The following is a 26,749-nucleotide window of genomic DNA, read 5'->3' as shown; positions in this document are numbered from 1 at the left end:
TTCTGGAACCCACAGACCACCAGGGAGCCGAGTCCGATTCAAACGCAGAAAGTCTTTACTAAGCTAACCCGGGTTAGGGTCCGAGCCGGGGCACCAGCACAGTGGCACTCACCCGTTCCAAACTCAGACCCCGCACTAAGTTTCGTTCTCAGTTTTATACTCTAGCCCAGCTATGCAAGCAAGCACCCTTTGCCTCCCCCCTCCCCGTTCCCTTGCTTAAGTCCTCTTTCGCCGTTTCGGCAGCTCCGGGGTGGTCATCTCTCATAATTATAGGTAAGGCTGGTCTGTTCCCGGGAGGAGAATTCCACAGCGGTCAGGTTGATTGTCATAAGATGAGTATCACGAGATGTTGTATCTACAGGATGATACCCTCCCTCAGGACCTAGCCCTGCTTTAATGTTTGTCATTAAATATTACATTCTGGCTTTACTCAACCTTACATTTATTGCTGCATTCTGGTTTCTCTCAACCTTACAGTATAAAGAAAGAAATAAAACAATCCAGAATGTAATCATTCTGTGATAATTGCTGTTAATATTTGATGTTTCCTTTCAGTGTTTTTTACCCATTAAGGATAAATTTCATTAAAGAATACATACATAAATGATATTATAATGAATATACATATCTGTTTCCTGCTCTTTTTTTACATAATAATATTTTCCTATGCCATTAAAGTCTTTTATAAACAAATTTTTAATTTAATTTTTTATTTTGAAATAATTTTACATTTAGAAGAATTGGCAAAGATAGCACAGAGTTCCCATGTATCCTTCACTAAGGTTTTCCTAATTTAGCATTTTGCCTAATCACAGTTCATTTATCTAGAGTTATCAGATTTAGCAAGTAAAAATACAGGGTTTCCAGTTAATTTTGAATTTCAGATAAACTGAATGATTTTTTAGTATAAAAATTAAATACTGCATGAGACACATTTATGAAAAAGAGGATTGGTTGTTTGTCTGAAAATCAAGTTTAAATGGGCATCCTAGCTTGTCTGTGGCTTAGTGGTTGAACGTCAATTTATAAATCAGGAGGTCAAGGTTCAATTCCCGGTCAGGGCGGGTTCCTGAGTTATGAGCTCTATCCCCAGTAGAAGCTGTGTGGGAGGCAGCTGATCAATGATTCTCTCTCATCATTGCTGTTTCTATCTCTCTGTACCTCTCCCTTCCTCTCTCTAAAATCAATAAAAATATATTTTAAAATAAAGTTATAGATTATTTAAAATTTACTTTTAAAATTGGCATCCTAAAAGTTCTCTGGTAACCCTGTATTTATTAAAGCTAAGTGATTAACATTGACACAGTACTTTAATTAATTAATTAATTTATTTATTTATTTAAAAATATATTTTATTGATATTTTACAGAGAGGAGGAAGGGAGATAGAGAGCCAGAAATGTCGATGAGAGAGAAACATCGACCAGCTGCCTCTTGCACACCCCCTACCGGGGATGTGCCCGCAACCAATGTACATGCCCTTGACTAGAATCAAACCTGGGACCTTTCAGTCCCCAGACCGACGCTCTATCCACTGAGCCAAACCGGTTTCGGCTTAATTTATTTTTTAAATTGATTTAAAGAAAGGAAGAGAGAGAGAGAGAGAGAAAAGAAGAAGGAAGGAAGGAAGGAAGGAAGGAAGGAAGGAAGGAAGGAAGGAAGGAAGGAATCGATCAATTGATTGCTTTCCATATGTGCCCTGACTGGAGATTGAACCTGTCACCTTTTAAGCCATACCAGCCAGGGCTGGTACAGTACTTTTAAGTAAACTACAGATTTTATTTTGTTTTCAACTTTATCTCCAACCTTTCTAGTAGAATACACTATGTACTTCTAATTTCTGAGTTTTTCCAGAGTGCTAAAGTAGAGTTATGCTTGTTTCTAAGTGGCTTTCCCTATGATTGGCTCTTCGATTTCTGAGGCAGTTAACTCTTGAACAGCCACTCTCTTTTTTCCAATAATTGTTTGACATCTCTAATCTGTTAGGTCTTTATTTCTATTCTCTCTGTTCTTATGCTTTTATGTTTCTTTTATTATTTTATTTGTGGCCTGGTGCACAGATTCATTCACATTGAAAGGAAATTAATTAGAAGAATTAATTCTCCATTATAGAAGTGTCAGAGATGAAGTGTCAGGGGTGCATTATAATAATAGTTGGTCGTCAGACACTTTCTTTCAGCTTTAAAACATCAACAAAATAACCAAATTCACTATCGACAATGACAGATCGAAACACACATGTGTGATTGGTGCCAGTGAGAGCTTTATATGTATCGTGTATGCCCGAGTCAAACGTTTATTTTTGAATTGCCAGTGCGTGTCATATGTACTGGTCGGTTGGTCGGTCAGATGGTCGGATGGATGTACGGCTGGTTATTTTTTGTGTGATTTTGGTAGGGAACAGTAATAAACAAATTATCAACCTACCACTTTCAACAGGTAATCCCATTTATGTCCTAGTTACTGCTGTTAGGCTTCTGCATTTACAACTTCACTGAAACTAAACTTAGAAAACTCACTAGTGAACTCCTACCGCGGCATTTGGCTTTTTACTCATTACTGAAACTACTCCTTATGTTTTATGATATACTCTTGCTATTCTCCTTTTTGCTCCTTCCCTTTCAGGTGCTTTTTATTTTGAAATAATTTTAGACAGAAGAATTAGCAAAAATAGCACAAAGAGTTCCCGTGTATCCTTCACTCAGTTTCTTCTAATATTAACATTACTGGAAGGAATTAAAGAGCTAAATACAGGTTGGGGCAAAAGTAGGTTTATAGTTGTGAGTATGCAAAACAGTTTTATTCTTGAATTATTACTGATTAATGTTGCATAATTTAAAAAAATATATATATTTTATTGATTTGTTATAGAGAGGAAGGGAGAGTCGATGAGAGAGAAACATCGACCAGCTGCCTCTTGCACACACCCCTACCGGGGATGTGCCCGCAACCAGTGTACATGCCCCTGACCAGAATCGAACCTGGGACCTCTGAGTCAAACCGGTTTCGGCAATGTTGCATAATTTTCTATATGAACAAGTACAAACCTATTTTTGTCCCAGCCTGTAAATGGAGAGACAATCTATGTTCAGGGATTGTAAAACTCAATATTGTCAAGATGTCAATTTTCCCTAAATTGAGCTATAAATTCACAGTTCATTTCAAAATCATCTGGCTTTTTTCTTCTTTCTAGAATTTGATAAGCTGATCCTAAAATTTACATGCAAATCCAGGGAACCTAGAGTACACAAAATAATTTTAGAAAAGGAGAGCAAAGTTGGAAGAGTTATAATCCCTGGTTTCAAAATCTACTATAAAGCCATAGCTAAGAAGACTTGTGTGGCATTGATGCAGGATAGGCATATAAATCAATGGATCAGAATTTAGTGTCCACAACTAAACTTTTATCTATGTGGTCAGTAGATTTTCAAAAGAGGTATATCCTTGATTCAAGATTTCTCTGCTTGGAAAAGCCCCAGTGTAGAACAGTCTCTAACAGTGTGTGCTGCAGTAGAACTGAGACTGCATTGCAATCAAGCCAGCCATTGCATCACTGTCTGCCGGGTAAACTGCTACATCATCCTTGGTGCTTGGCATGTTACAATGCTGGGATCAGTGTGGGCTCTTAGTTGGATTTTGTGCCAGGTATGTGTCTACTTTGGACACTTGGTTTATGGTAGATTAAAATGGGGATGGTTTGAATTTGGAGAAATGGATGAATGCGGCTTTTTATTTCCTGTGTTCTAATAATTACAGAAGAATTATGAGCAGCATCCATAAAAGATTAAAAGCTCCAGCTTTGTTTTTGGATATGGGTGTGCTGTGTTAGTGTTTAGTTGTTTTAGAAAGATCCCTTTGGTGAAAGAAAGCAGGAACTCTATTACTGAGTGTGCCTCTTTGGTATATTTTTCTGATAAAATCGAGTGCAAAATAGCCTGCTATATTCTATACTCAACGCTTATTTGCTTTTTGAATGTTCAGAATATATAATAAAGGCAGAGAGTGATTCTCTTTTGGGAACTGCCTACATCTGGAGACGCTCAGATGCATGTGTAAAATTGAGCTCCTTCTACATCTGTTGTCACTATAATTGTTTTAAACAAAGGTCTCAGTGCTCTATTTGGAGATATATTATTCTGAAGAGACATAGAAATAGGAAGAAGTAAACAACTAACTTTATCAGAGATTGGCATAGTATAGGAGAAATGCTACAACGTGGTACAGACCCGAACACAACCCAAGACATCCTTTTTCTATTAGGGCGGGTGGTCATGTTGAGTGACCTGAGTGAGTCTTTTCAACATGGGAGTCTCCTGAATGTCTGAAGATTGAGGTTTGTCTTAATCATTTTATCTTCAGTTTCATCGTTCATCTTTTATCTGTACGCCAGGTCATTTGTGTACTTTTGTTTTGAGTGTATTGTTGGTTTTTTCTAGGTTCTTGGCATAGTTGGCATCGAATTATTAACTATTTCTACCCAGCATTTTGGGGGGAATGTCTGTGGTGCATATTAGTAAATCAGGTTAGATATGATTCTGGTGAATTATACCATTCTGGAGGACTTGTCTCAGGAAGTTGTGATTGTGTAGATTCTAGCTATTAGAGTGTTATCTCCCTTACAAGGCAGCAATGTCATGAGCATCTACCTAATTAAAAGCTAAAATAGGACTATGTTACTGTAACATTCAGCCACAGTTTGTTTATTTAAGTGATTTGTCCATTTGTGGCAAATTTGCTTTCATAGCAATAGATGTGTCCAGTAGCCTTTCTGGGCAGGGTTTTTCTTAACCAGCTTAAACTCTGTGTCTAAAACATTTGTTTGGGTTCTTTTTGTACCAGCTTCATTCTTATTTTCAAGTTTTAGTGAATAACATCTTGTTTTTAAAAGTGTGTGTGTGTGTGGGGGGGGGGGGGACTATTTTGGCCTGAAAATTAAAATTGTGGCACTCACTTTTTACAGAATTCCCCACTAGTGGCAGGTTTTGTCCTTTTTACTTGGTTTTTGTTTGTTTGCTTGTTTTGTTTTTACTGCTTGACCTGTTTTTCCCCTTTTTGCAATCTGATAATCAGTATTATTTGTTTTGATTGGATCTCAGAAATTACTTACCTAGGCTGTGCTGTCTTCCTCCCTCTGGATTTCGTGACCCCATTATTTTCTTGGTTTAGTTTTCCTTGTAAACTTTTTTTTCTCTTTTGCCCTGGCCTCTCTGTCATGTGCTCCTGGCAGCCAGGAGAGGCTGTGGAGCTTTTCTCTGGTGACCGGCAGAAGAAAGTGACCGTTGTTGAAACATGTTTGCTGCGGCTAATGCAGAGTTGTTAAGATCTGTTTTCTAGTTACACAAACGTTTATGTTTTTCCCCTCTTCTCTCAATCCTTTTGGGAAGCTAATTCTAGATGTGAGCCAAATGTAGGGGGGGAATTAAAAAAGGAGGAAAGGTAGGGAAATATGGAAATTGGGGACAAAGTGGACAAAAGGACTGTAGTTTGAAGCCATCAGGAATACTCTAGTCTGACTGAAGCAGGGCCAAGAAGTAGGCAGAAGGCACAGTATCTCTTGTCCTCCTGCTTTTAAGCACCTGCAACAGGAGGACGAGCTGTGGCTTGTGTTTACAAGGCTGACATCTGAAGAGACAGCTTCCATTCCTTTGCCGTGTGATATGGAGGTTCTGCAGAGGAAAGTAAAGAGATGAGATATTACATGCTTCAAGGGTAAGTTATAGGGTAGCGTATTTAGGCCCTGTATACCTTTAAAAAACAGTCAGGTATTGCAGTTAAGCCCTGAAATTTATGGGAAATTTACTTTTATTATTATTATTATTATTATTATTATTATTATTATTTTTGTATATCTCAAAGAAACTGTGTTGTTGTTTTTTAAAGAAATGAATAAAAACTCATATTTTATTTTAGATTTCTCAACCTTTATTTTACATTCAGAATTTGAAACAAAGTACCTGAGCCCATGTGTGATAATTGTAGTTATGTTGAAAACAAGCATCCCTGTGCAGATTTTGCTGTGCTCTTATTTCCTTAGGGGATCTTACTCAGTCTGTGTCAAATTTGATTACTGGATTTGGCTGGTTTTTCAAGAGTAGAAGACTCGTCAACTATTGTGAAGATAGTGATTCTGTGTAGTGTGTCCCTTCCTATGGAAGGTAGTGTGAAAGGAAACTTTTAGAATGTGTCCGTGGCACTAGGAAAGATACCTGCTGCAGTTGTCCTGGCACGTGACAATGGCTACCCGTCTGGATTGCTCAGGCTCACTTACCTGGGATCTTTTTCTTCCTGCTGTTAGAACTCAGGCTGAGGAGGAAATGAGTCAGGCCTTCTTAGCCTTCTTCAGGTCTCTTGCAGGTGTGTTCCTCTTCAGGAGAGTTAACATAAAAGACCTGAATGATTTGCTTGATAACAGTATTTAAGGGGCCCTCTATTATCTTCTTTGATTGTTTTTGCAATCTTGAGAGGATTTTTTGGAAAAAATAGTACATGAAAATTAAACTGGACTTTGGCAGAAGCAGAAAACATAAAAAACACTGAGTTGGTAAAATTAGTTTTTAGAACAATCATCATTTTCTTTTCTTTTTTTATTTGGTATCTTCCACCCTTTGGGAGGAAAACCAAGCAAAACTTCTACTGGGAGTAAAATAAAAAAACAAAACAAGTCATTTAATTTTTTATTTTTTATTGATTTCAGAGAGGAAAAGAGACGGAGAGAGAGAGAGAGAAACATCAATAATGAGAGAGGATCGTTGATTGGCTGCCTCCTGCATGACTACTATTGAGGATCGAGCCCAAAACCCGGGCATGTGCTCTTGACTAGAATTGAATGCAGGACCCTTCACTCCACAGGCCCATACTCTATCCACTGAGTCAACCTGGCCAGGACAACAACTCATTTTATATATAACAAACATTTATATGTATAACATTGTTTTATTTTCTATATGTAAAATAAGAAAATATGTATATTTATAAAGAAACCAAACCCATATATATTTTATATATATTATATATATGGGCAAGTTTTATTTTGTTTTTCTGTAGTTAAATACAAAAGGTGATCTGTCCATTTCTTCCAAGATGCATACCTCTTAGAGCAGTCTGCCAATTTGAACAATCATCTAGGGCAGTGTTTCCCAAAGTGTGGTACGGGTACCCTCAGGGGTACAGGAAGAGTTTGGTGGGGGTGCGAGTTGCACCGGAGTTTGGTGGGGATATGCACTGCACCATGCTTAGCTGCGCCTAATTCTCCGTTCTCATGAGTACGAGGGGTACTCAGCGTTAGAAAATTATAGAAGGGGTACACATATGTTAAAAGTTTGGGAAAGAGTAATCTAGGGAATGCCCTTCTTTTCTGTGTTGGATTCTATGTTTCTTACATTCCTTGTCTTCCTTTTTCTTAGCTTATTCCATTTATTTATAAGACAACATTCTCTAACAGTGTCCCCCAAAAAAGTAGATGAGAGGTGAAGATTATGAGATCCATTTTATTTATAGACTATTGATTAAATCTTATAACAAATTCCTTGTCCACTTTTTTTTTAATCAATATAGACTTTCCCCCCTTTTTGTGTTATACTCAAGCTGCTACTTCTAGGTTTATATTTTCTCTATTTTTCCACTCCTTCCTTAAATAAGTGAAAGTTGACCTTTGATGAGTGTGTGTGTGTGTGTGTGTTTAACTTTAGATGTATAGAATTATATAATTATTGGTTCATGACATACTCATTGTTCCTTGTGTGGCTCTCTATTATTTATTTGTTGAGTTTTTTAATAATGTAGGAAGGATTTGAAAGCCATCACATTCTTTTAATTTTTAAAACAAAAGTGGGTCCTTGGCCATCACCTACATTTAATTATATAATCTCTCCTTAACCCTTCTCCCTGCCTGCCCTACCCAGATAATCAATTTTCTCAATCACTTGTTCATTCTTTTGTTTTCCTGTTTATATTGTTTTATTGTATCTATACATATCTCTTAAGAGTACCGTATTTTTCGGACCATAAGACGCACTTTCCCCCCCCCAGAAGTGGGGGAAAAAGTCCCTGTGTCTTATGGTCCAAATATAGCCTACACATATACTTTAAAAATAAAGTTTTTTTACTTGCCCGGCTCTGTGTGGTCTCTGTGTGCTTGCCCGGCTCTAAAATGGTTCTAAATGCTGCTGTTTACTTTACAGGGTTGATTACATGTGTTTATGACTGTGATGTTGGGTTTTAATGCACATAAAATATTTTAGGACACTATTTGTTTCAGAATCTTTTTTTCTTCATTTCCCTTCTCTAAAAACTGGTGCGTCTTATGGTCCGGAAAATACGGTATGTGTATTTTAGTTGTTTTTAGCTTGATGATCTATTTTTAATTTTATAATCTGTATGTAGTCAACTGTTTATATTTAAATTTCTTGTGTATTTATCGTATATCAAGACACTTGACTAAGGTCTATCCTGGTAATAGCTGGAAAACCTGCTGCTCCTGGTATTGCTAAGAGAACACATCACGACTTTTCCCAAGAATGTCAGTTATTCTATTGCAGAATCTTCTGTTTTCTATGTAAATTACCATATTCTCAAATAATGATAGTTCCTTCTTTGCAATTTTAATACCTCTATAACTTCCCCCTCATTTTATTGTACTTGTTAGGAAATCTAACACAGTCTTTTACATTTATGGGTTTTCTAAAATTAAACCATCTTTGCATACCTGGAACAAACTCAGGCTGGTCATGGAAAAATATATGTATTTTTTTTACTAATATTTGCCCATCCTTGCACTGATACCCTGCTATTTAGTTATTTTGTTTAGGAATTTTTGCATTTGTAGTCAGGAATAAAATGGACCTAGACTTTTATCTTCATGTAACATCTTTGTCTGGGTTTGGTATCAGTATTACTGTAGCTGGGGAGTTTTATGTTTTTTTCTATTGTCTGGTAGCTTGGTAGACTACTGCCTTGAAAATTAGATGGAACTTGTCTTTAAAAATCATCTGGACCTGCCCCTGCCGTGCCGGCGGGCCGTCTCGTCCAACTGCCTCGCCGCGCGTCGGGACCAGGGTCCGGTGCGGAGAGCCCTTCGTCCTGGGAAACGGGGTGCGGCCGGAAAGGGGGCACCCCTTCACGCAACGCACGTTCTTGGGGAACCTGGCGCTAAACCATTCCTGGACGACCTGCTTCTGGGTCGGGGTTTCGTACATAGCAGAGCAGCTCCCTCGCTGCGATCTATTGAAAGTCAGCCCTTGACATAAGGGTTTGTAAAAAAAATAAATAAATAAATAAAATAAAATAAAATAAAATAAAAATCATCTGGACCTGGCATTTTCTTTGTGGGACGATGTTAATCATACTGTTTTATTTTATTTTTAAAAAAATATATTTTATTGATTTTCCACAGAGAGGAAGGGAGAGGGATAGAGAGCTAGAAACGTCAATGAGAGAGAAACATCTACCAGCTGCCTCCTGCACAACCTCTACTGGGGATGTGCCCGCAACCAATGTACATGCCCTTGACCAGAATCGAACCTGGGACCTTTCAGTCCGCAGGCCAATGCTCTATCCACTGAGCCAAACTGGTTTATTTTGAAAAGTTAAATTACTACAAGGTCAAGGTTGGAGTATAGAAGAAAGGAAGGAAAAGTAGGAATAGAAGAAGATATCTGTTTATTAAACAGTATATAAATATAAAGGACCTTACTTATATCTATTATCTCATTTAATCCTCAAAACAACCTTTCAGAGGGTCTATCAATGTCCAGTCAAGGAAAGAGAAACTGCATTAGGAATTACAATAAAGATGAGATTCATTAGTGAGAATTGGTTACTTGGATGTTAGAAGAATAAAAGAACAAAAAAGGGATACTGAAGTAACCCAGAGTTAATACCTATGGAAAACAATTACCACCCTAGATCTGGGGATCATAAAGGAAGAGGTAGGAGCTTGGAAGAGGGCCCTTGGGGGCTGGTGCTTAGACCTCTGGAAGTAAGCTTTGAGTAGCTGGTGCTCAGATCCCGGAGGAGAAGACCTGGCCTGACAGGCCCAGGCAGCATACCCCAGAGGATGAGTTAGCTTGGCAAGGCAGTATTGACTGTCAGGGAACCACAACCTCATGCTCCTGGAACCTCTGAGAGAATGCATCAAGGCTTTCCCAGGAATGTCAAAAAATGCTAGAAGCTAGAGTTTATTTTCTGTTACATACATGGAGCAATGCTGGTAATGACTGGAAAACACAAAAGAAGTCTCTTTTTTACCTCTCTGTCTTCCCATTGGTAGAATTGAACAATTTTGCAGAGGCTTAGCCCTATTTTCACAGTGCAGAGCATGAAAGAGGGCTTGGAGCTGAGGGACAATAGGTAAATAACTGGAACTGTGAATTCTATGCATATTTTACAAAGAGAAAACTGAAGCTGAGCAAGGTTAAATCATTTGCTAAAACTCATCAGAGCGATTAAGCAGACAGATCTGGAATTTAAAACCCTGTCTGTGCAGTTTCAGTAACTACCGTATTTTTCGGACCATAAGACGCACCGGACCATAAGACGCACCAGTTTTTAGAGAAGGGAAATGAAGAAAAAAAGATTCTGAAACAAATAGTGTCCTAAAATATTTTATGTGCATTAAAACCCAACATCACAGTCATAAACACGTAATCAACTCTGTAAAGTAAACAGCAGCATTTAGAACCATTTTAGAGCCGGGCAAGCACACAGAGACCACACAGAGCCGGGCAAGTAAAAAAACTTTTTTTTAAAAGTATATGTGGGGGGTGAAAAAGTGCGTCTTATGGTCCGAAAAATACGGTATATTTTATCTAACCTAAAACACCATTAATTGTTAGAGGCATCATTGAGGGCAAAAATACTGCCAACTAAATAAATCATACAATTGGTTGTAAGATACATTATAAATTTCAGAGATCTTTTTTTTTTTAAAAAGAGGAACATCTTAAAATTAATGAAATATGGAATGTTATGCTGCCTTGTAAAGAATTTGATTTTGAAACATCTATGGATACACCAGTAAAAACACTTAGTAGACAATTAAAAATGTGGAGTTAAAGCTCATAAGAAAGATGTAGGGTAGAGATACAGAGGAGAAAGGTCATCTGTATGCCAGCATCATGATCAGAAACAGGCTTGCTAATTGTATTTTTGGTTTTAACAGTTGAGTCTGCTATTTCTACCATTTCATTTCATTCCAACCATTGCTTATCTTTTTGTGATGGCACTGTTGCTAAACCTTAATATTATTTTTTTATTATTCAGGAACAGTTTTTTGTTTTTTTGTTGTTGCTTTGATTTCCACAAGCAAAGACCATTTCCCCCCTCCTCTCTTCTATTTAAAAGTATGTGGTCTCCCAGCATGCAGTCTTCACAAGGTGTAGTTGGAAATATTGTTATAAGAAGTGAAAAGCAGGTCTCCAGTGGAGATAGATGGTGTGAAGAAATCCTATTGACAGACGTACATGGTTTCTCTATTTTTATAGGTCCAGCATGTCTGGCTTGCATCTAGTAAGGCAAGGTCGAGACCGAAAGAAAATAGACTCACAGCGAGATTTCACTGTAGCTTCGCCAGCAGAATTTGTTACTCGTTTTGGGGGGAATAAAGTAATTGAGAAGGTAAGTTTTGTAACCTGCTAACGCACTTTTCCAAAGTATATGAGATTTAATGCCTAGAATTGTTGTCTAGATTTGCTCAAAACTGATATTTAGACTTTCAGAGACCTTGCCTCTTCATGTGAAGTTATCCTTTCTACCTCCCTAGCATCATATTAAATAATTTTACTATTTTCTGTAATATGTATTAACTACTGATAATTTAGTCACAGCTAATAAGATGATGAAGCAGTGCTCATCAAGTTCTTTTTAAAAGATCTTGTGATTTTACAGGGTTGGGCTGCACTGATCTGAGAGGCTATGAGAAATCATTTAACTTGTGGGGTGGTGGTGAGGAGATAATGTCATAGCAGTGGGCTTGGAGCTAAGGAAGTAGAGACTTTCAGAAGAGAAAGTTTTAAACAGTTTGATACACTGACTGACTGGCTTCCACCATGTATTTGAGATGTTTAGAGGGAATACACCACATGAAATACTTAGAGATTACACGCTTTTTTTTTTTTTTTTATTTTTTTTTTTTATTTTTTTTTTTTTTATAATATATTTTATTGATTTTGTACAGAGAGGAAGGGAGAGAGATAGAGAGTTAGAAACATCGATGAGAGAGTCATCGATCAGCTGCCTCTTGCACACCCCCTACCGGGGATATGCCCGCAACCAAGGTACATGCCTTTGACCGGAATCAAACCCGGGACCTTTCAGTCCCCAAGCCGACGCTCTATCCATTGAGCCAAACCGGTCCCGGCAGAGATTACACGCTTTTTAAAATATAAACTCTGTGTCACTTTTATCTAAACCATGTCAGAGCTAAGCGAATGACTGGGTTGAAATAGTTTATAGTGATTAAAAGATTAAAGGATGGGGACCTACATTCCCACTCCTTAAAGTATTGCTTCAGCGGTGTCCTTCTGTTAGTCTTCCAATAAAGATAGATTATATGTCTCCTAGCCCGTATTATCCTTAGAGGCATGATTGCAAGACAGGTAATGATAGGTTTGTTACAGAGAAGTCTCAGGATCCTTGATTATTCTCTTGTGACCATTCTGAGGCAGGCTCTATAATTCTAAGGCATTTGGGGTTTGGCATTTTGGAGAGAAGTGGTGGTTGGTTCCAGGTTCTTATACACATTCAGGGTACTCTGCCTTATTTTACTACAAGGGAGAATAGTGCATATGACACTCACCGTTTGGTCTTCCTCCATCCTTATTTATAATACACCATCTCTCTTAAGTTTCTGTTCTCTAGTAATTGGTTTAGTAAAATAATTCACAAACTCACAAGATTCGAGTAATTGTGATTTTTTTTCCTTCAAAAAATGAAGTTATGGGCCTGGCAGATGTGGGTCAGTGGTTAGAGTGTTGGCCTGTGCACTGAAGGGCTCCGGGTTTGATTCCTCGTCAAGGGGATGTACCTGGGTTGCAGATTCGATACCCGACTCTGGTTGGGACACCTGTGGGAGGCAACCAATTGATGTGTCTCTCTCACATTGATGTTTTTCTCTCTCTCTGTCCCCCTTCCATCCTCCTTTCCTTCTAATCTCCCTTCGACTCTCTCTAAAAATCAATGGGAAAAATACCCTTGGGTGAGGGTTTAATAATAAAAGAGAGAGAGAGAGAGAGAGAGAGAGAGAGAGAGAGAGAGAGAGAGAGAGAGAGAAAGAGAGAGAAATGAAGTTATGCCCAGTCCTGTTGACTCAGTCGGTTGAGTTTTGTTCTATGCACTGAAGGGTCGCCAGTTCAATTCCTGGTCAAGGCACATGCCCAGGTTATGGGGTTTTCAATCCCCAGTCAGGGTGCATACAGGCGGCAACTGATTTATGTTTCTCTGTCACATCGATGTTTCTCTCTCTAACCATCCTCTCTCTCAAAATCAATTTAAAAAAAATATATCGTTGGGTGAGGATTTTTAAAAGAAGGAAGTTAGAAAGGAAAAAGGTTGAGTCAGGCACATATTGAAGTATTTCCTTAGCTAACATTTTAAAATAACCCTTGGTTATGTGGGAGTTAGTTCTTAAGTACCTAGACCAGCAATACAAATTCCTATTGAAAATCTGCCTTTTCAGAATAAGATAGACCTACAAAATTGTCTCACCTCTTTTTCTCCATCATTGCTTGTTTTTTCTATTTTTTTTCTCCAATTCCCATCCCTTAATTCTCCCAGGTTCTTATTGCCAACAATGGCATTGCAGCAGTGAAATGCATGCGGTCTATCCGTCGGTGGTCTTACGAGATGTTTCGAAATGAACGTGCAATCAGATTTGTTGTCATGGTTACTCCTGAAGATCTTAAAGCCAATGCAGGTGAGTTATTTGCATTAAAAAAGCATCACTCTAGACTCATTGACTACCACAGCCTGTAGTTAGGAGAATGGTAACTTAAGAGGAGTCTCAAACCAAAAGATCTTTTAAAAAGTGTTAGTAATATGAATGTACAAGTGATAGTGCAATATTTAACCTCAACACAGACTGTTGTGTTCTAGGTAAAAGTAGGTAGACATTGAACGAAAAGTGTTGATTTGGGTTTTCAGGTGTATGCCTTTTCACTATCAAGTATTTGCTAAGCCACATACTTTAACATGTATAAGTGGAAAGGTTTGGAAGGAAATACTATTTCCCGTATGAGCCACAGTGAATTTTTTCCCTTCTGAGAGAGAGCCCTCTTGGGACCCAAGTGGGTTTCACTCTGCAAGCTCTTTTGCACATTCTCTCTACTTGGTATGTCCTCCAGCTGAGAGAGTTGGGTTAGCTGAGAGGTTGTGGCTTTCCTCTTCATGCTTTTTATCACTAAAGCATAATCTCTACGTTAGAGTACTCACAGATAACAGCTTTATAAATAGCAATCTTTTTTTTTTAATGTTTTATTTCTTTATTTTTATTTTTTTAATAAATTTTTATTGTTCGTATTATTACAAATGTTCCTTCCTCCCCCCTCCATTGTTCTCCTCCACCAGGTTCCCACCCCACCCTCTGCCCTTTCCCCACCCCACATTGTGCTCATCCATAGGTGCACAGTTTATGTTCAGTCTCTTCCCACATCCCCCTCTCCCCTTTTCCCCAAGAATTGTCAGTTCACTCCCCTTCCATACCTCTGTTTCTATTATATTCAACAGTTAATATTGTTCATCAGATTTTTTTTTTAATTTCCTTGGTTTTTAGATTCACTTGTTGGTAGATACGTATTTGTTGTTCATAATTTTTATCTTTATTTACTTTCTCTTCGGAAAGAACCCCCTTCAGCAATTCATATAATTCTGGTTTGGTGGTGATGAACTCCTTTAGCTTTTTTTTTTATTAGTGAAGCTCTTTATCTGGCTTTCGATTCTGAGTGATAGCTTTGCTGGGTAGATTATCTTTGGCTGTAGGTTCTTGCTATTCATCACCTTGAATATTTCTTGCCATTCCCCTCTGGCCTGCATGGTTTCTGTTGAGAAATCAGCTGACAATCGTATAGGTGCTCCTTTATAGGTAACTACCTGCTTTGCTCTTGCTGCTTTTAATATTCTCTCTTTGTCTTTTGCTCTTGGAATTTTAATTATGATTTGTCTTGGTTTGGTCCTCTTTGGATTCCTTTTGTTTGGGGTTCTGTGTGCTTCCTGGACTTGTAAGTCTAATTCTTTCACCAGGTGGGGTAAGTTTTCTGTCACTATTTCTTTCAGTATGTTTTCGATATCTTGCTCTCTCTCTCATCTTCTGGGACTCCCATAATTCTGATGTTGGTTCTCTTGAAGTTGTCCCAGAGGTTTCTTACATTATCTTCAATTTTCTGGATTCTCTTGCCTTCTTGCTTCTGCGGAGGAGTGTCTTCTTTATGTTCCAAATCTTTGACTTGATTCTTGCGATCTTCCCTTCTGTTTTTAGGACTCTGTAAAATATTTTTTATTTCAGACAATGTATTCTTTATTTCTTGTTGATCCCTTATCATTTCTTGATGACTCCTTATTAATTCTAGTTGATCCCTTTTCATATTCTCATAGGTCTTATCGACCTTTTCTAGGAAATTCTTGAAAAACCTTATAAGCGTAGATTTGAACTCTATATCCAGTCGCTTTTTGTCCTCCATTTCTTTTGTTTGTGATCTATTTCGTCTTGGCATTTTCGCAGCTTCCCTGATGGGGCGGGGTTTCAGGGTGGACCTTACAGCCTTGGCTTCCATCAGCCCCACCGTATGCGGTTCCTGAGTCTCAGTATTCCTTAGGGTCGGTCCTTCAGTACTCGCTGCAAGCACCTCTGGGAGAAAGGAGCCCTCGATTTTCGCCTGCTACCAAACAGTCTAGGCTCTCCCGCAGTGAGCCCGAAACTGGGGTTCAGTTCAGTTGGAAGTGGATTTGGAGGTGGTGTTCAGAGCAGTCTGGAGCCCCTGTCTCCTTCCCGCCAGGGCAATCCTGCGGCACAGCCAACCATCCCTTCTCTGCGCGTAATGTGCGCGTCTCCGGGACCTCCTTTCGCCGCTCCCCCGGGGTTCCGCCTTACAGCCCAGCTCCCTCTGTTTGAGCCTGGGTCCTCGGGGTCTGGCCTAGAACTGGGGTTCAGAGCAGTCGGAACTGGGGCCCAGCACAGTCGGAGCTTTTATCTCCTTCCCGCTAGGGAATGCCAACCAGGCACTCAGCCGCCTCACCCTTCCTCTCTGGCTCTGTCCTCTCTGCGCGCCGTGTGTCTCCGTACCTTAGGCTTTTACAGCTCCTCCGCGCTTCCTTCTGGTTTTCTCCTTGCTTCTCGTTGTAGAATTTCCAGTCAGTCAACTTTCCTGTAGTTCTGGGTAATGTCCATTTTATATTTTAGTTGTATTTTATTGAAATTGTTGTGTGCGGCTGCGGCTAGGTGTTTACCTGTGCAGCCATCTTGGATTCTCTCCAAAGAGCGATCTTTTTAAAACCATTTTGTTTTGTATATGCGCGCTCTCTCTCTCTCTCTCTCTCTCTCTCTCTCTCTCTCTCTCTTTTTTTTTTAAATATATTTATTGATTTTTTACAGAGAGGAAGGGAGAGAGATAGAAAGTTAGAAATATCTATGAGAGAGAGTCATCGATCTGCTGCCTCCTGCATGCCCCGTACTGGGGATGTGCCCGCAACCAAGGTACATGCCCTTGACTGGAATCGAACCCGGAACCTTTCAGTCCGCAGGCCAACACTCTAGCCACTGAGCCAAACCGGTTTTGGCTTGTTTTGTATATGCTCTCTATTGAGACAGTGATGCTAAGACTAGGTGTAAGGTGTATTATGCTATCTTATTTAGAAACAGAAGGCACCAATTTATTGGAAAGCTGATAATATGTGAAAACGTTTAGATTGACCCTTTAACATCTCTGAGCCACAATTTTTACAACTATAAAAGTATGATCATAATGTCTAGTTCACTATAAAGATGAAATTGTCTATCATAAATGTCAATTACCTTGCATTATTTCTTTTCCTTCACGTACTTCTACCTCAATGGTCGGCAAACTCATTAGTCAACAGAGCCAAATATCAACAGTACAACGATTGAAATTTATTTTGAAAGCCAAATTTTTTAAACTTAAACTTCTAACGCCACTACTTCAAAATAGACTTGGCTGTGGTATTTTGTGGAAGAATCACACTCAAGGGGTCAAAGAGCCCCATGTGGCTTGCAAGCCAGTTTACCGATCACGGTTCTACCTAATGCTCCCATTAATTCATTTATTTGTATTCAGTAAACATGGGGATCTACAGTTGGATAAGATGTGATCTTGCTCTAGGAAACCAATAATTTCATTACTTTGAGATCAGTGCTATAATATAAATATGCATAGTGTATTATAAGAATATAGAAATGAGATATCTTTACTCTGCCCCATGCTCTTGGGGGCAGGATTAAGATAAAGCTTTCTGAAGAGATTTTGCCTATCCAAAATTGAGTGAAAATTAATGAAGCAATTAGGGAGAAGAAAAAGTGTTTCAGGCAGAGGGAACAGTATATGCAAATATTTGAAGGTGTGACAGTCATTTTCTGGAAATTATAGGTGGCTTGGTAAATTACAAAATGTGATCTATCGATAGTATTCTTCAAGAAGGACCTTGTTTTTCATCATCAAGGGCATAGACTTAATCTTTTTAGGTGTGTGTGTGTGTGTGTGTGTGTGTTGAACATTAAAGGATTTGTATTTAAGTAGATTAGTTGATTTTGATGATTCAAAACTAGAAGAATATAATGAACCCCTTTCCATCTGTCTGTCATCCAGCATCAATAATTATCAACAGCCAGTCTTGTTTCATCTATACTTTCACTTTCTCTTCCACACAATCTTTGAAGCAAATCCTAGACATGATTTTATGTGTAAATACTTTACTATGTATCTCTAAAAGAGAGATACATTTTTAAAAACATGAATAATTAGATGATTCAGGAAGCATCTGGGAATATACGTTTGTGGAAGGCAAATATAAAGGATATAAGACTGAGACTAGAGAAGAACAGGATGGTTTAGAGAGTTTTAGGAGGTAAAATTAACAAGATTTGGTGATTGAATGAAGAGTCAATGATTATAGTTGGATTTCTAATTTGGTTGACTAGGCAGGTACTAGTACCATCAAGTAGGGCAAAATAATAGATGACGTAGCAAGAAGATTAAGTTTTATGGTGGGACAGATTAGGTATGGAGTACTTGTGGTACAAGTAGACTCTATAATTCCTACAAAAAAATGGAATATATCCTTCCAAAACTTAGAAATAATAACAGCCAGAGATTAAGAGTTTACATAATCAGTTAACACTACTCACTGAAAGAACAGATAGAAAACAAAGAGAAGAGGGCTAAGAAAACTTTATGGAAGGCTAGGATATAGGATAGATTCAGGAAGGTAGACCCATAAACAATACTGAGAAGGAGTGATCAGAGAGATGGGAGAAGCAGAAGAGAATAGCAAAAAGAAAGAATTTCAATAAGAAGGGTCAAATGTGTCAGCAGTTCAATAAAGTAGGAAGAGAAATCTGTCTAGCAATTATGAAACCATTGATATTTGCAAGAATAGTTTTAGCACAGTATGAGTATGCAGACTAATATAGAATTTTAAGTAATGAATGGGAAGTGACATGGAGATAGCCAATGTGGACAAATTTTTAAAGAATTTGAATGAGAAGGGAAGAAGAAAGGGTAGTAACTAAAGAGAAATTCAGGGTCATGGGATAATTTTAATTTTTCTGAGTGAAAGAGACTTGGGAATATTTATAGTTTAAGAAGAAGGAGCCAAAGAGGGAGAGGGGTACAAGTATACAAGAGACTTAGAGGAGGTGGGAGAGGATTAGATCAAGAACACAAGAACAAAAGTATGCATAACTTTTGACCAAGAAATTGTATTTTCTTGTATTTATTCTGAGGCAGAAAAAAATCAGTAATTTGGGCAAATGTATTTATATAAGAATAATCATTTATTAAAATAATCAGAAACTGGGAGTAATTTAAGTGTCCACCATCAGTGGATTAGTTAAGTAAAGTGTGTTAAACTAATTCTATAAAATACCATGCAGCCATTAAAAAAATTGCATTAATTTGTCTGAGAATGCATTCTGTTAAATTGCTGTATTATTTATCTATTGTTGTGTAACAATATTACCACAAACTTAGCAGCTTAAAACAACTGACATTTATTATTTCACAGTTTCTGTAGGTCAGGGTACAGCTGAGCTGGGTCTTCTGCTTTAGGTTATCATAAAACTGCAAGTCAGTTGTCAGTTGGGGTTGCAGTCTCATCTGAGCTCAACTTTGGAAGGATCTGCTTTAAGCTCACATGATTGTTGGCAGCATTCAGTTTTCTGTGGGTTCCCAGACTTGGGGCCTGAATGCTTAGCTGGTTATTGGCTAGAGGCTACTCTTGGCTCCTTGTCACGTGGGCCATCCCAAAATGACTGCCTTCTACCTCAAAGCCAGCAAGGGAAAGTATTAAATTTGGTTACATTCGTATGTAATGTTATCATGGAAATGACATCTCATATTTATTGTATTTTCTTAGCCAGAAGCAAGTCACACCCAAGGAGAGTGAATTACTTAAAACATGAATACCTGGAGACTGGGTTCCTAGGGGCAGACACTTAAGTGTCTGTTAATCACAATTTCCAAGAAGAACATTGTCCATAAGGAAATTGATAGTGTGATATAATAATAGGAAAAAAGTACATCGTGTATAGTAAAAAAAAACACAAAAAGATATAATACCAAAACAATAATACTAGTTATCTGTGGGAGTGAAATTTTGGGGTGTTTTTATTTCTATTTATGCTCCTGCTTTTTCCAACCTTTTTTACTTAGAGTTTAGTTTGTATAATCTTATACTTTACTTAAAAGTTATTTACAGAATAGTGCTCTAGAAAGCATTAAAATATCAATGATATTAAATTAAGGAATCAGTATTTTTTAAAAATATATTTTTATTGATTTCAGAGAAAGGAAGGGAGAGGGAGAGAGATAGAAACAGTGGTTATGAGAGAAGATTGTTGACTGGCTGCCTCCTGCATGCCCCCTACTGGGGACTGAGCTGGCAACCTGGGCATGTGCCCTCACATGGAATCAAACCGTGACCTCTTAGTTCATGGTTTGACACTCAATCATTGACACACTGGCTGGGTAAGATTTTTTTTTTTTTTAAGGACTTAAAGCCTTTAAAAGTTAAGAACAAGATATAAGAAAAGTTAATATATATGTATGTTGGAAATGGACCTTGAGCAAGTTATTTAGCTACTCCAGATCATAATTTTCTACAAACTGGGTGTTAATATTACATATCATTTGTGGACTTAAATGAAATATATATGTAAGTGTTTATTAGTGCAATCCTACACATTATAGCTTCTCTGCTACAGTTGTTGCCAGAATAGGAAGAGAGAGACATCAGGTGACAAGTTTAAATGGGAATACTGAGCAGAAAAAGTAATGTGAGGTAATGAATGTATCTTTTTAAAGTGTCTTTTAAATATCTGTTATTGCTAACATTCCAGATAAAACCTTTTTAAACACCTTGGAGACTCTGGTAAATATCCTTTCCTATTTAGCCAGTCTACAAACCCTCCAGACTCTTCCTTCTGTCCCCATTCTGTCTTAGCTCTACAACAAGAAAAGGGCTTTCTCAGAATATAGTACAAAGTAAAGATAGAACTTTTTCCCATAATAGAATAATTATACATGGGCCTCTAAGTCACAGACACATTATTTTTGATATAGGGGTCATGAAGACCCTTCAGAAAGGTCACTTAGTGAAATGTTTGATAACTGATATTTTAGTGTAAAGAACTTCCTGAATATGAGATTAGTGCATATTAGTGACTTAATAAAGTCAGAGCCTTCAAATAAGTGGTTCAGGAAATTACCCCATTAATGCAGTTTGTCTTTTGGTTACTTATGATGGTCCTTTACGTAGTCTTGCTCTGTGTAATATTTCAGAAACTAAAGCATGTGTTCTCTATTAATTTGCTTACATTTTCAGAGTACATTAAGATGGCAGATCACTATGTACCAGTGCCAGGGGGACCAAACAACAACAACTATGCAAATGTTGAATTAATTCTTGATATTGCTAAAAGGATCCCAGTTCAAGTAAGAGATGCCATTGTATCCTTTAAAGCCAAATTTATACGTTGCAGCATTATTTACAAGATATGGAAGCAACCTAATTACCCTTCGATAGATAAATGGTTAAAGAAGTGGTGCATGTATACAATGAAATATTACTCAGCCATAAAAAAGAATGGAATTTGCAATTTATGACAACATGGATAGAATAAGAGGGCATTATGCTAAGTAAATAAGTAAGACAGAGAAAGATAAATACCTAATAAAACTGAAACAAACTGACAAATACAGAGAATATTTTGATGATTGCCAGAAGGGATGGGGGTTGGCACATCGATGAAAAAGGAGAAGGGATTAAGACATACAAATTGCCAATTATAAAAACAGCCATGGGGATGTAAAGTACAGCAGAGAGAATATAATCAACAGTTAATAATACTGTAATAACTATGTATGGTGTGAAGTAAACATGAGATTTACATTATATATAAATATATAATCATCTGAAACTAATAGAATATTGTATGTCAGTTGTATTTGAAAATTTTTAAGTTAAAAAAAAGGAAAATGTTTATACTTTAAAGATGTTATTCAGAGTCAGCACTATAGTTCATATATGAAATAATATTTACACTTGCCAAATAAAACTATTGCATATTATGGTTTATGATGCTTCACTGTTTTAATAAACAAAAAATCTGCAAGTGGTTACAGAAAACAATAGATTTAGTGATTTTACAGTTAAGCACAAGGGGATGTCCAAAAACGAACTTTCAATTTTATAGAAAGCATCTTTGTTGAAAATTTATAAATGCCTTTATGTAAAATATAACCAACAAGGAAAGGAAAAGTGGAAAGATGCATTTAGTCAAAATAAACACTACAAATAGGAGGTTTGTAAGGGTTCCCCTTCCCCCGTGATTATTTATTCTATCCATTTCACCTTCAAACAGTTTCCAATGGAATATTCTTTGCCCAGAATATGATGGTGTATTCCCACTGGAGTATTCTTAGCCCAGAATATGGTAGTGTAGAAGTAGCTCATTCCTTCCCTATTATTTGTATGAGGAAATTTGGGTTAATGTTTTAAAGCCCAAAAAGAAAAAAAGCTCATGATTTGTAGGGCATTATAACTACTAGATATAAAGGTTGAGTTGTATGGCCAAAATAATTGAATCTGTGAAGGAAAACCAATATTTCTATAGAGTCTAGAAAAGGCTCTATAAAGTCTAGTTGAAAGGCTAATATTTAAATTTCCTAAAAAGCAATAAGACTAGCTGGGTATTAATATCAATTTCAACTAAGATTTGACTTCTTTAGAGGTTTTGCCACAATGGATACTCATTGTTCTGTAAGAAGTTTGCCAAGAATTAAGCATAGAAGCAGAATTAAGTATTAGGCTGCTGTGGAACTATTGTACCTCATGGAGTAGGGCCCAGACTTAGTAGAGAATAATAGTTACATGTTTTTGTTTTAAATATGAATTTTAAGGATGAATCATATTGTGTTCCCTTGTAGGCAGTATGGGCTGGCTGGGGTCATGCTTCTGAGAATCCCAAGCTCCCAGAACTTCTTTTGAAAAATGCCATTGCCTTCATGGGTAAGTCTTTCTGACATACTGTTTCTGTCTTTCTGTTCCTCTCTGTCAATTTTGCTCATATTCTACTCTATATTCTGCTTTTCTTCTGTTTAACATTCTCTTATTTTTTATCAGTCAGCAACTCTGAATAACCTCTTCATTATTTTGTTTTCCCTTCCTTGCTTCATATACCCTGCTTATATCTCTGCATCTTGTTTTGTTTTCTGTCCCTAGGTTCTTTTCCATGAGATGTTGAGGAGGCTCTGATTTCCAAAACCCTGTTTTTAAAAATGTTACCATTAACCTAGGAAAAGATATGGAAAACATATTTTTATATAGCAAAGATAATTGAATACTTAGGATACCCTAGCAGTGTACCCTTAAATATGAATCAGCCCCTTCACATTTAAGCATATACTAGTAGATTATACTAGGGGCCTAGTGCACCTTGAAAGGAACTGTGGGTGCAAGGCTATGGTGGGCACAGGGGCAAATCTCGGCCCATTCTTCCCGCTCCTGCCCGGGCACCTCCCTCTGCGGTCCTCAGCAGTGGGTGTGAGAAGTGGCTGCCAGCCCTGATTGCCCCTCAAGAGCAGGTAGAGAAGTCCCAAGGGGCGAACGGGGCCAGTGCCAGGCACTGGCAGAGGGTGTGAGCGGTGGGCTCTGGCGCTGGTAGTGGGTGCGAGCACTAGGCACAACCACAGCATGCAGGAGCAGAGAATTTTTAGTAACCACCAGAGGCTTGTCCTGATGACAGTAACTGGCACCCTACCTTGTTCCAGTGCCCCCACTCACCTCCTCCACCATCCTACCACTGCTGATGCTCACTATGTTTCGAGTGCACCCCCTGATGGTTAGCACACCTTATAGCGATCGGTTGTTCTGTTATTCTGCGGTTCGGTCTATTTGCATATTAGAATTTTATATGTATAAATTCCTGAGAGCTCTGTCTTCTATCTTTTCTGCTCTCATATGGCAGAAAGAGAAGTAGAGGTTATATGGCTCAAAGCATTTCTCTGTCTTAGAGACATTCCACAATGATGACTGTGCTTTGTAAACCCTATTAAAGTTAAATCTTTCTTTTTGGTTCCCCTAAGACCAAGGAAAGGATAATATATATATTTCAGACTTGAACACCAAAACTTAATGTAGGATATTGGTTAAAAAAGAAAGATTTTATTAATCTGGTAAAGTTGAATTATAAAGGATAATAAAATGAGAGTTAGATTGGTCAGGAATTTAGCATATATATTAAGCTCTCATTGTGTATTAAAAGCTTACTACATTAAGATCTATAAAGGGAACAAAGATGAGTTAAAACATAGAATCCCCTTTAATCAAGTTTATGATCTCCATTATATGTAAGGGAGACAAGAAAAATACAAAAGTAATTATATAGAAGACAAATAAATGTGTTAGAAATGAGGCCAAAATGTTAGTCAAGCTTCTTTTCTTGTTTTATTTTTTAGGTCCTCCAAGCCAGGCCATGTGGGCTTTGGGAGATAAGATTGCATCTTCCATAGTGGCACAAACTGCAGGTATCCCAACTCTTCCCTGGAGTGGCAGTGGTAAGAAACTTTCTTGTTTTTATCTTGAAGTGCAGAAAGGTTCAGTAGATATTTGGAACTGTGACTTGGGACATAAGTTTATTTGAAATGTTGGGATACTTGGTAAATAGAATCCAGGTTGATAATGGTATCTTGTATCTCCAGGCTTAATTAATATATCTGTGATTTTATCATGTCTTAGGAATATAAATTTTTACCAGGTATACTAAATGCTACACTAGTATTTGAGTGATCTTGGGATTTAATTTGAAGAAACTCTGGGAAAACTCGTGCTTCTGTGGATTCAGATCACCTCTGGGTAGGCTAGAACATTTCTCAGAGATGGATTTTGTGGGCAGAATTAGGCCTTTAGGCCTTTGAACTGGCCTGGGAAGTGACCTGGATCACTAAGAACATTGAAACCCACCTCTCATTCAAACACTGCCTGCCAGTGGTATTTCTTCTTCTTCTTTTTCTTTTTAATGTCAGCCCACAATGTATTGATGATTTGCTTTTCCTGTTTAATACCATTTAACTCCTCAGTTGCCTTTGATATAGAAAATGAAATCAGTAGTCATTTCTTCCAGGCATGTAGAAGGATAAAATTTTTTTCAAAATGATTTATTCTTTTTAAAAAATAATATATTTTTATTAGTTTCAGAGAGGAAAGGAGAGGAGGGGAGAGAGAGAGAGAGAGAGAGAGAGAGAGAGAGAGAGAGACAGACAGACATCAGTGATGAAAGAGAATCATTGATTGGTTGCCTCCTGCATACCCCCTACTGGGGATTGAGCCTGAAACCCTGGCATGTTCCCATGACCACAATTGAACCTGGGACCCTTCAGTTTATAGGCTGATGCTCTATCCACTGAGCCAAACCGGCGAGGGCTAAAAATGATTTATTCTTGACAAATTCCTCTAAGAGTGACATGTGAATTATAATAGCTGATAGTACTATGAACTTCCCTTTTTTTAGTACTCAAGCACAGGGGGCAGACATACACTAAAATCTCTTCCAAATAGGAGTGACCATTGTCTTGAGGCTGAACAGATTTGAACTCTTGTTACTCTTGCTTTCCAGGGGAATTGCAATATCCTCTCCAGACCTGCTGGGTCAAACAGTTTAAAATAAAAGGTTGAGTTCTTGTTTGAATGGAGAAGCTATAGCATTCCCCTTGTGGCTGAGTAAGGGACATTCAGGGAGCATGGAATCATGACTCTACTGAGGCCAATAAAACTGCCATTTCCATTTCCAAGGGCTCATAAAGATTGAATTATTTCCCAGACCTCTGGCCCTGGAGCAGGCCTGAACACACAAATCGAAGGTATTTTGCCTGCTGTATTGCTGTGAGAAGCCTGACATGCTTTTTTTTCTTTTTTTTTTTTTTCTTTTTCCTTGTATGTCCTTGTATTTTTATACGTTGCTTCCTGTTAGCTCTCCTGGATTTTTCCAGTGTAAGGCCCTGCTTACATTGGAAACCCAAGTTGCCAGGTCCTGCTGTAGGTAAATACTGTTAACCCAAGGACTGATCAGGATTCTATGGTATCCTTCTATCTCCCATCTATCCCCAATGTGAGATCATTTTAAAGAAGGTATAACAGAAAATTGACAAGAACAGAAGCTCTTATAGCTGCATTTAAGTCACTGTTATCTATTGTAGGTCTTCATGTGGACTGGCAAGAAAATGATTTTTCAAAACGTAACTTAAATGTTCCCCAAGAACTCTATGAAAAAGGCTATGTGAAGGATGTGGATGATGGGCTAAAGGTAGGTTATTAACTTTAGGAAGTGATTTCAACTGACCAATTATATCAGGAATGTAGTGATCTGGAGCCTGATTCATGATACAGACTCATGATGGCATCAGGAGGTATAGTTTATAGAGTGAAGAAGTGACCTACATACAACAAAAATAATTTAAATTAGTTTTGAAGCAGTCCTTTCATTTAGAACATTTCTTACGTTGCCAAATCGTTTAGTGTGTATGTGGGCGAGGAGGGGCAACGAATAATACACTTTGTCCCTGCTTGAGTTCAGAACCAAGAAGCCAGGCAGATAGAGATCAACATGTCAGCTTTATTAGAAATAGAGAGATGTTGGTGAAAGTGGCTTAAGTATATAGCAACAATCAGATTTGTAACTCGAATGTCAGTTAAACGGGCTCACCCACTAGTTACTTGTGGTACCACAGACTTCCGTCTACAACAACATAGCTTTTACCATTCAGCATGTTGAATGACTCAGAGCTGACAAAGAGCATATGTTTTGAGCAGTGGGCTAATCTCAAAGGGTAAAGAGGCTGAGCTACGCGTGCTCAGTTCCTCTTTCCAAACCTACCAATCACATAATTTACTATTTTTCCTTTGGGGAGGAGTGAGGGAGTGAACCAAGAGAGGCTGAAAGTATTACTCTACGATTATTGTCCATCCATGTAGAAACATGAATTCAGGCAAAAGGAGATTCTTCCTTCAACATAATCTTTCTTTCCTCTATAGTT

General features: G+C 37.9%; 1 protein-coding gene across 12 annotated transcripts in view; it reads left to right on the top strand.

Annotated features, from left to right (window-relative positions):
- Positions 1–26,749, top strand: part of ACACA (acetyl-CoA carboxylase alpha) — a 248,575-nt gene that overhangs the window by 58,344 nt on the left and 163,482 nt on the right. For 8 of the 12 annotated variants that reach the window (XM_045586414.1, XM_045586415.1, XM_045586416.1 and 5 more), the window contains 7 exons: positions 11,480–11,612; positions 13,770–13,908; positions 21,042–21,151; positions 22,646–22,727; positions 24,176–24,274; positions 25,687–25,755; positions 25,913–26,019. In XM_045586414.1, the coding sequence (XP_045442370.1) occupies positions 11,480–11,612; positions 13,770–13,908; positions 21,042–21,151; positions 22,646–22,727; positions 24,176–24,274; positions 25,687–25,755; positions 25,913–26,019 (739 nt within the window). The remainder of the gene's footprint in view (positions 1–11,479; positions 11,613–13,769; positions 13,909–21,041; positions 21,152–22,645; positions 22,728–24,175; positions 24,275–25,686; positions 25,756–25,912; positions 26,020–26,749) is intronic. The other 4 variants (XM_036451660.2, XM_045586413.1, XM_036451664.2 and 1 more) reach the window with 1 other exon arrangement.

Source organism: Pipistrellus kuhlii, unplaced genomic scaffold, assembly GCF_014108245.1.
Source record: "Pipistrellus kuhlii isolate mPipKuh1 unplaced genomic scaffold, mPipKuh1.p scaffold_m20_p_22, whole genome shotgun sequence".
NCBI lineage: Eukaryota > Metazoa > Chordata > Mammalia > Chiroptera > Vespertilionidae > Pipistrellus > Pipistrellus kuhlii.
Note: the sequence above shows the minus strand (reverse complement) of the source record. Positions and strands in the feature narration are given on the sequence as shown.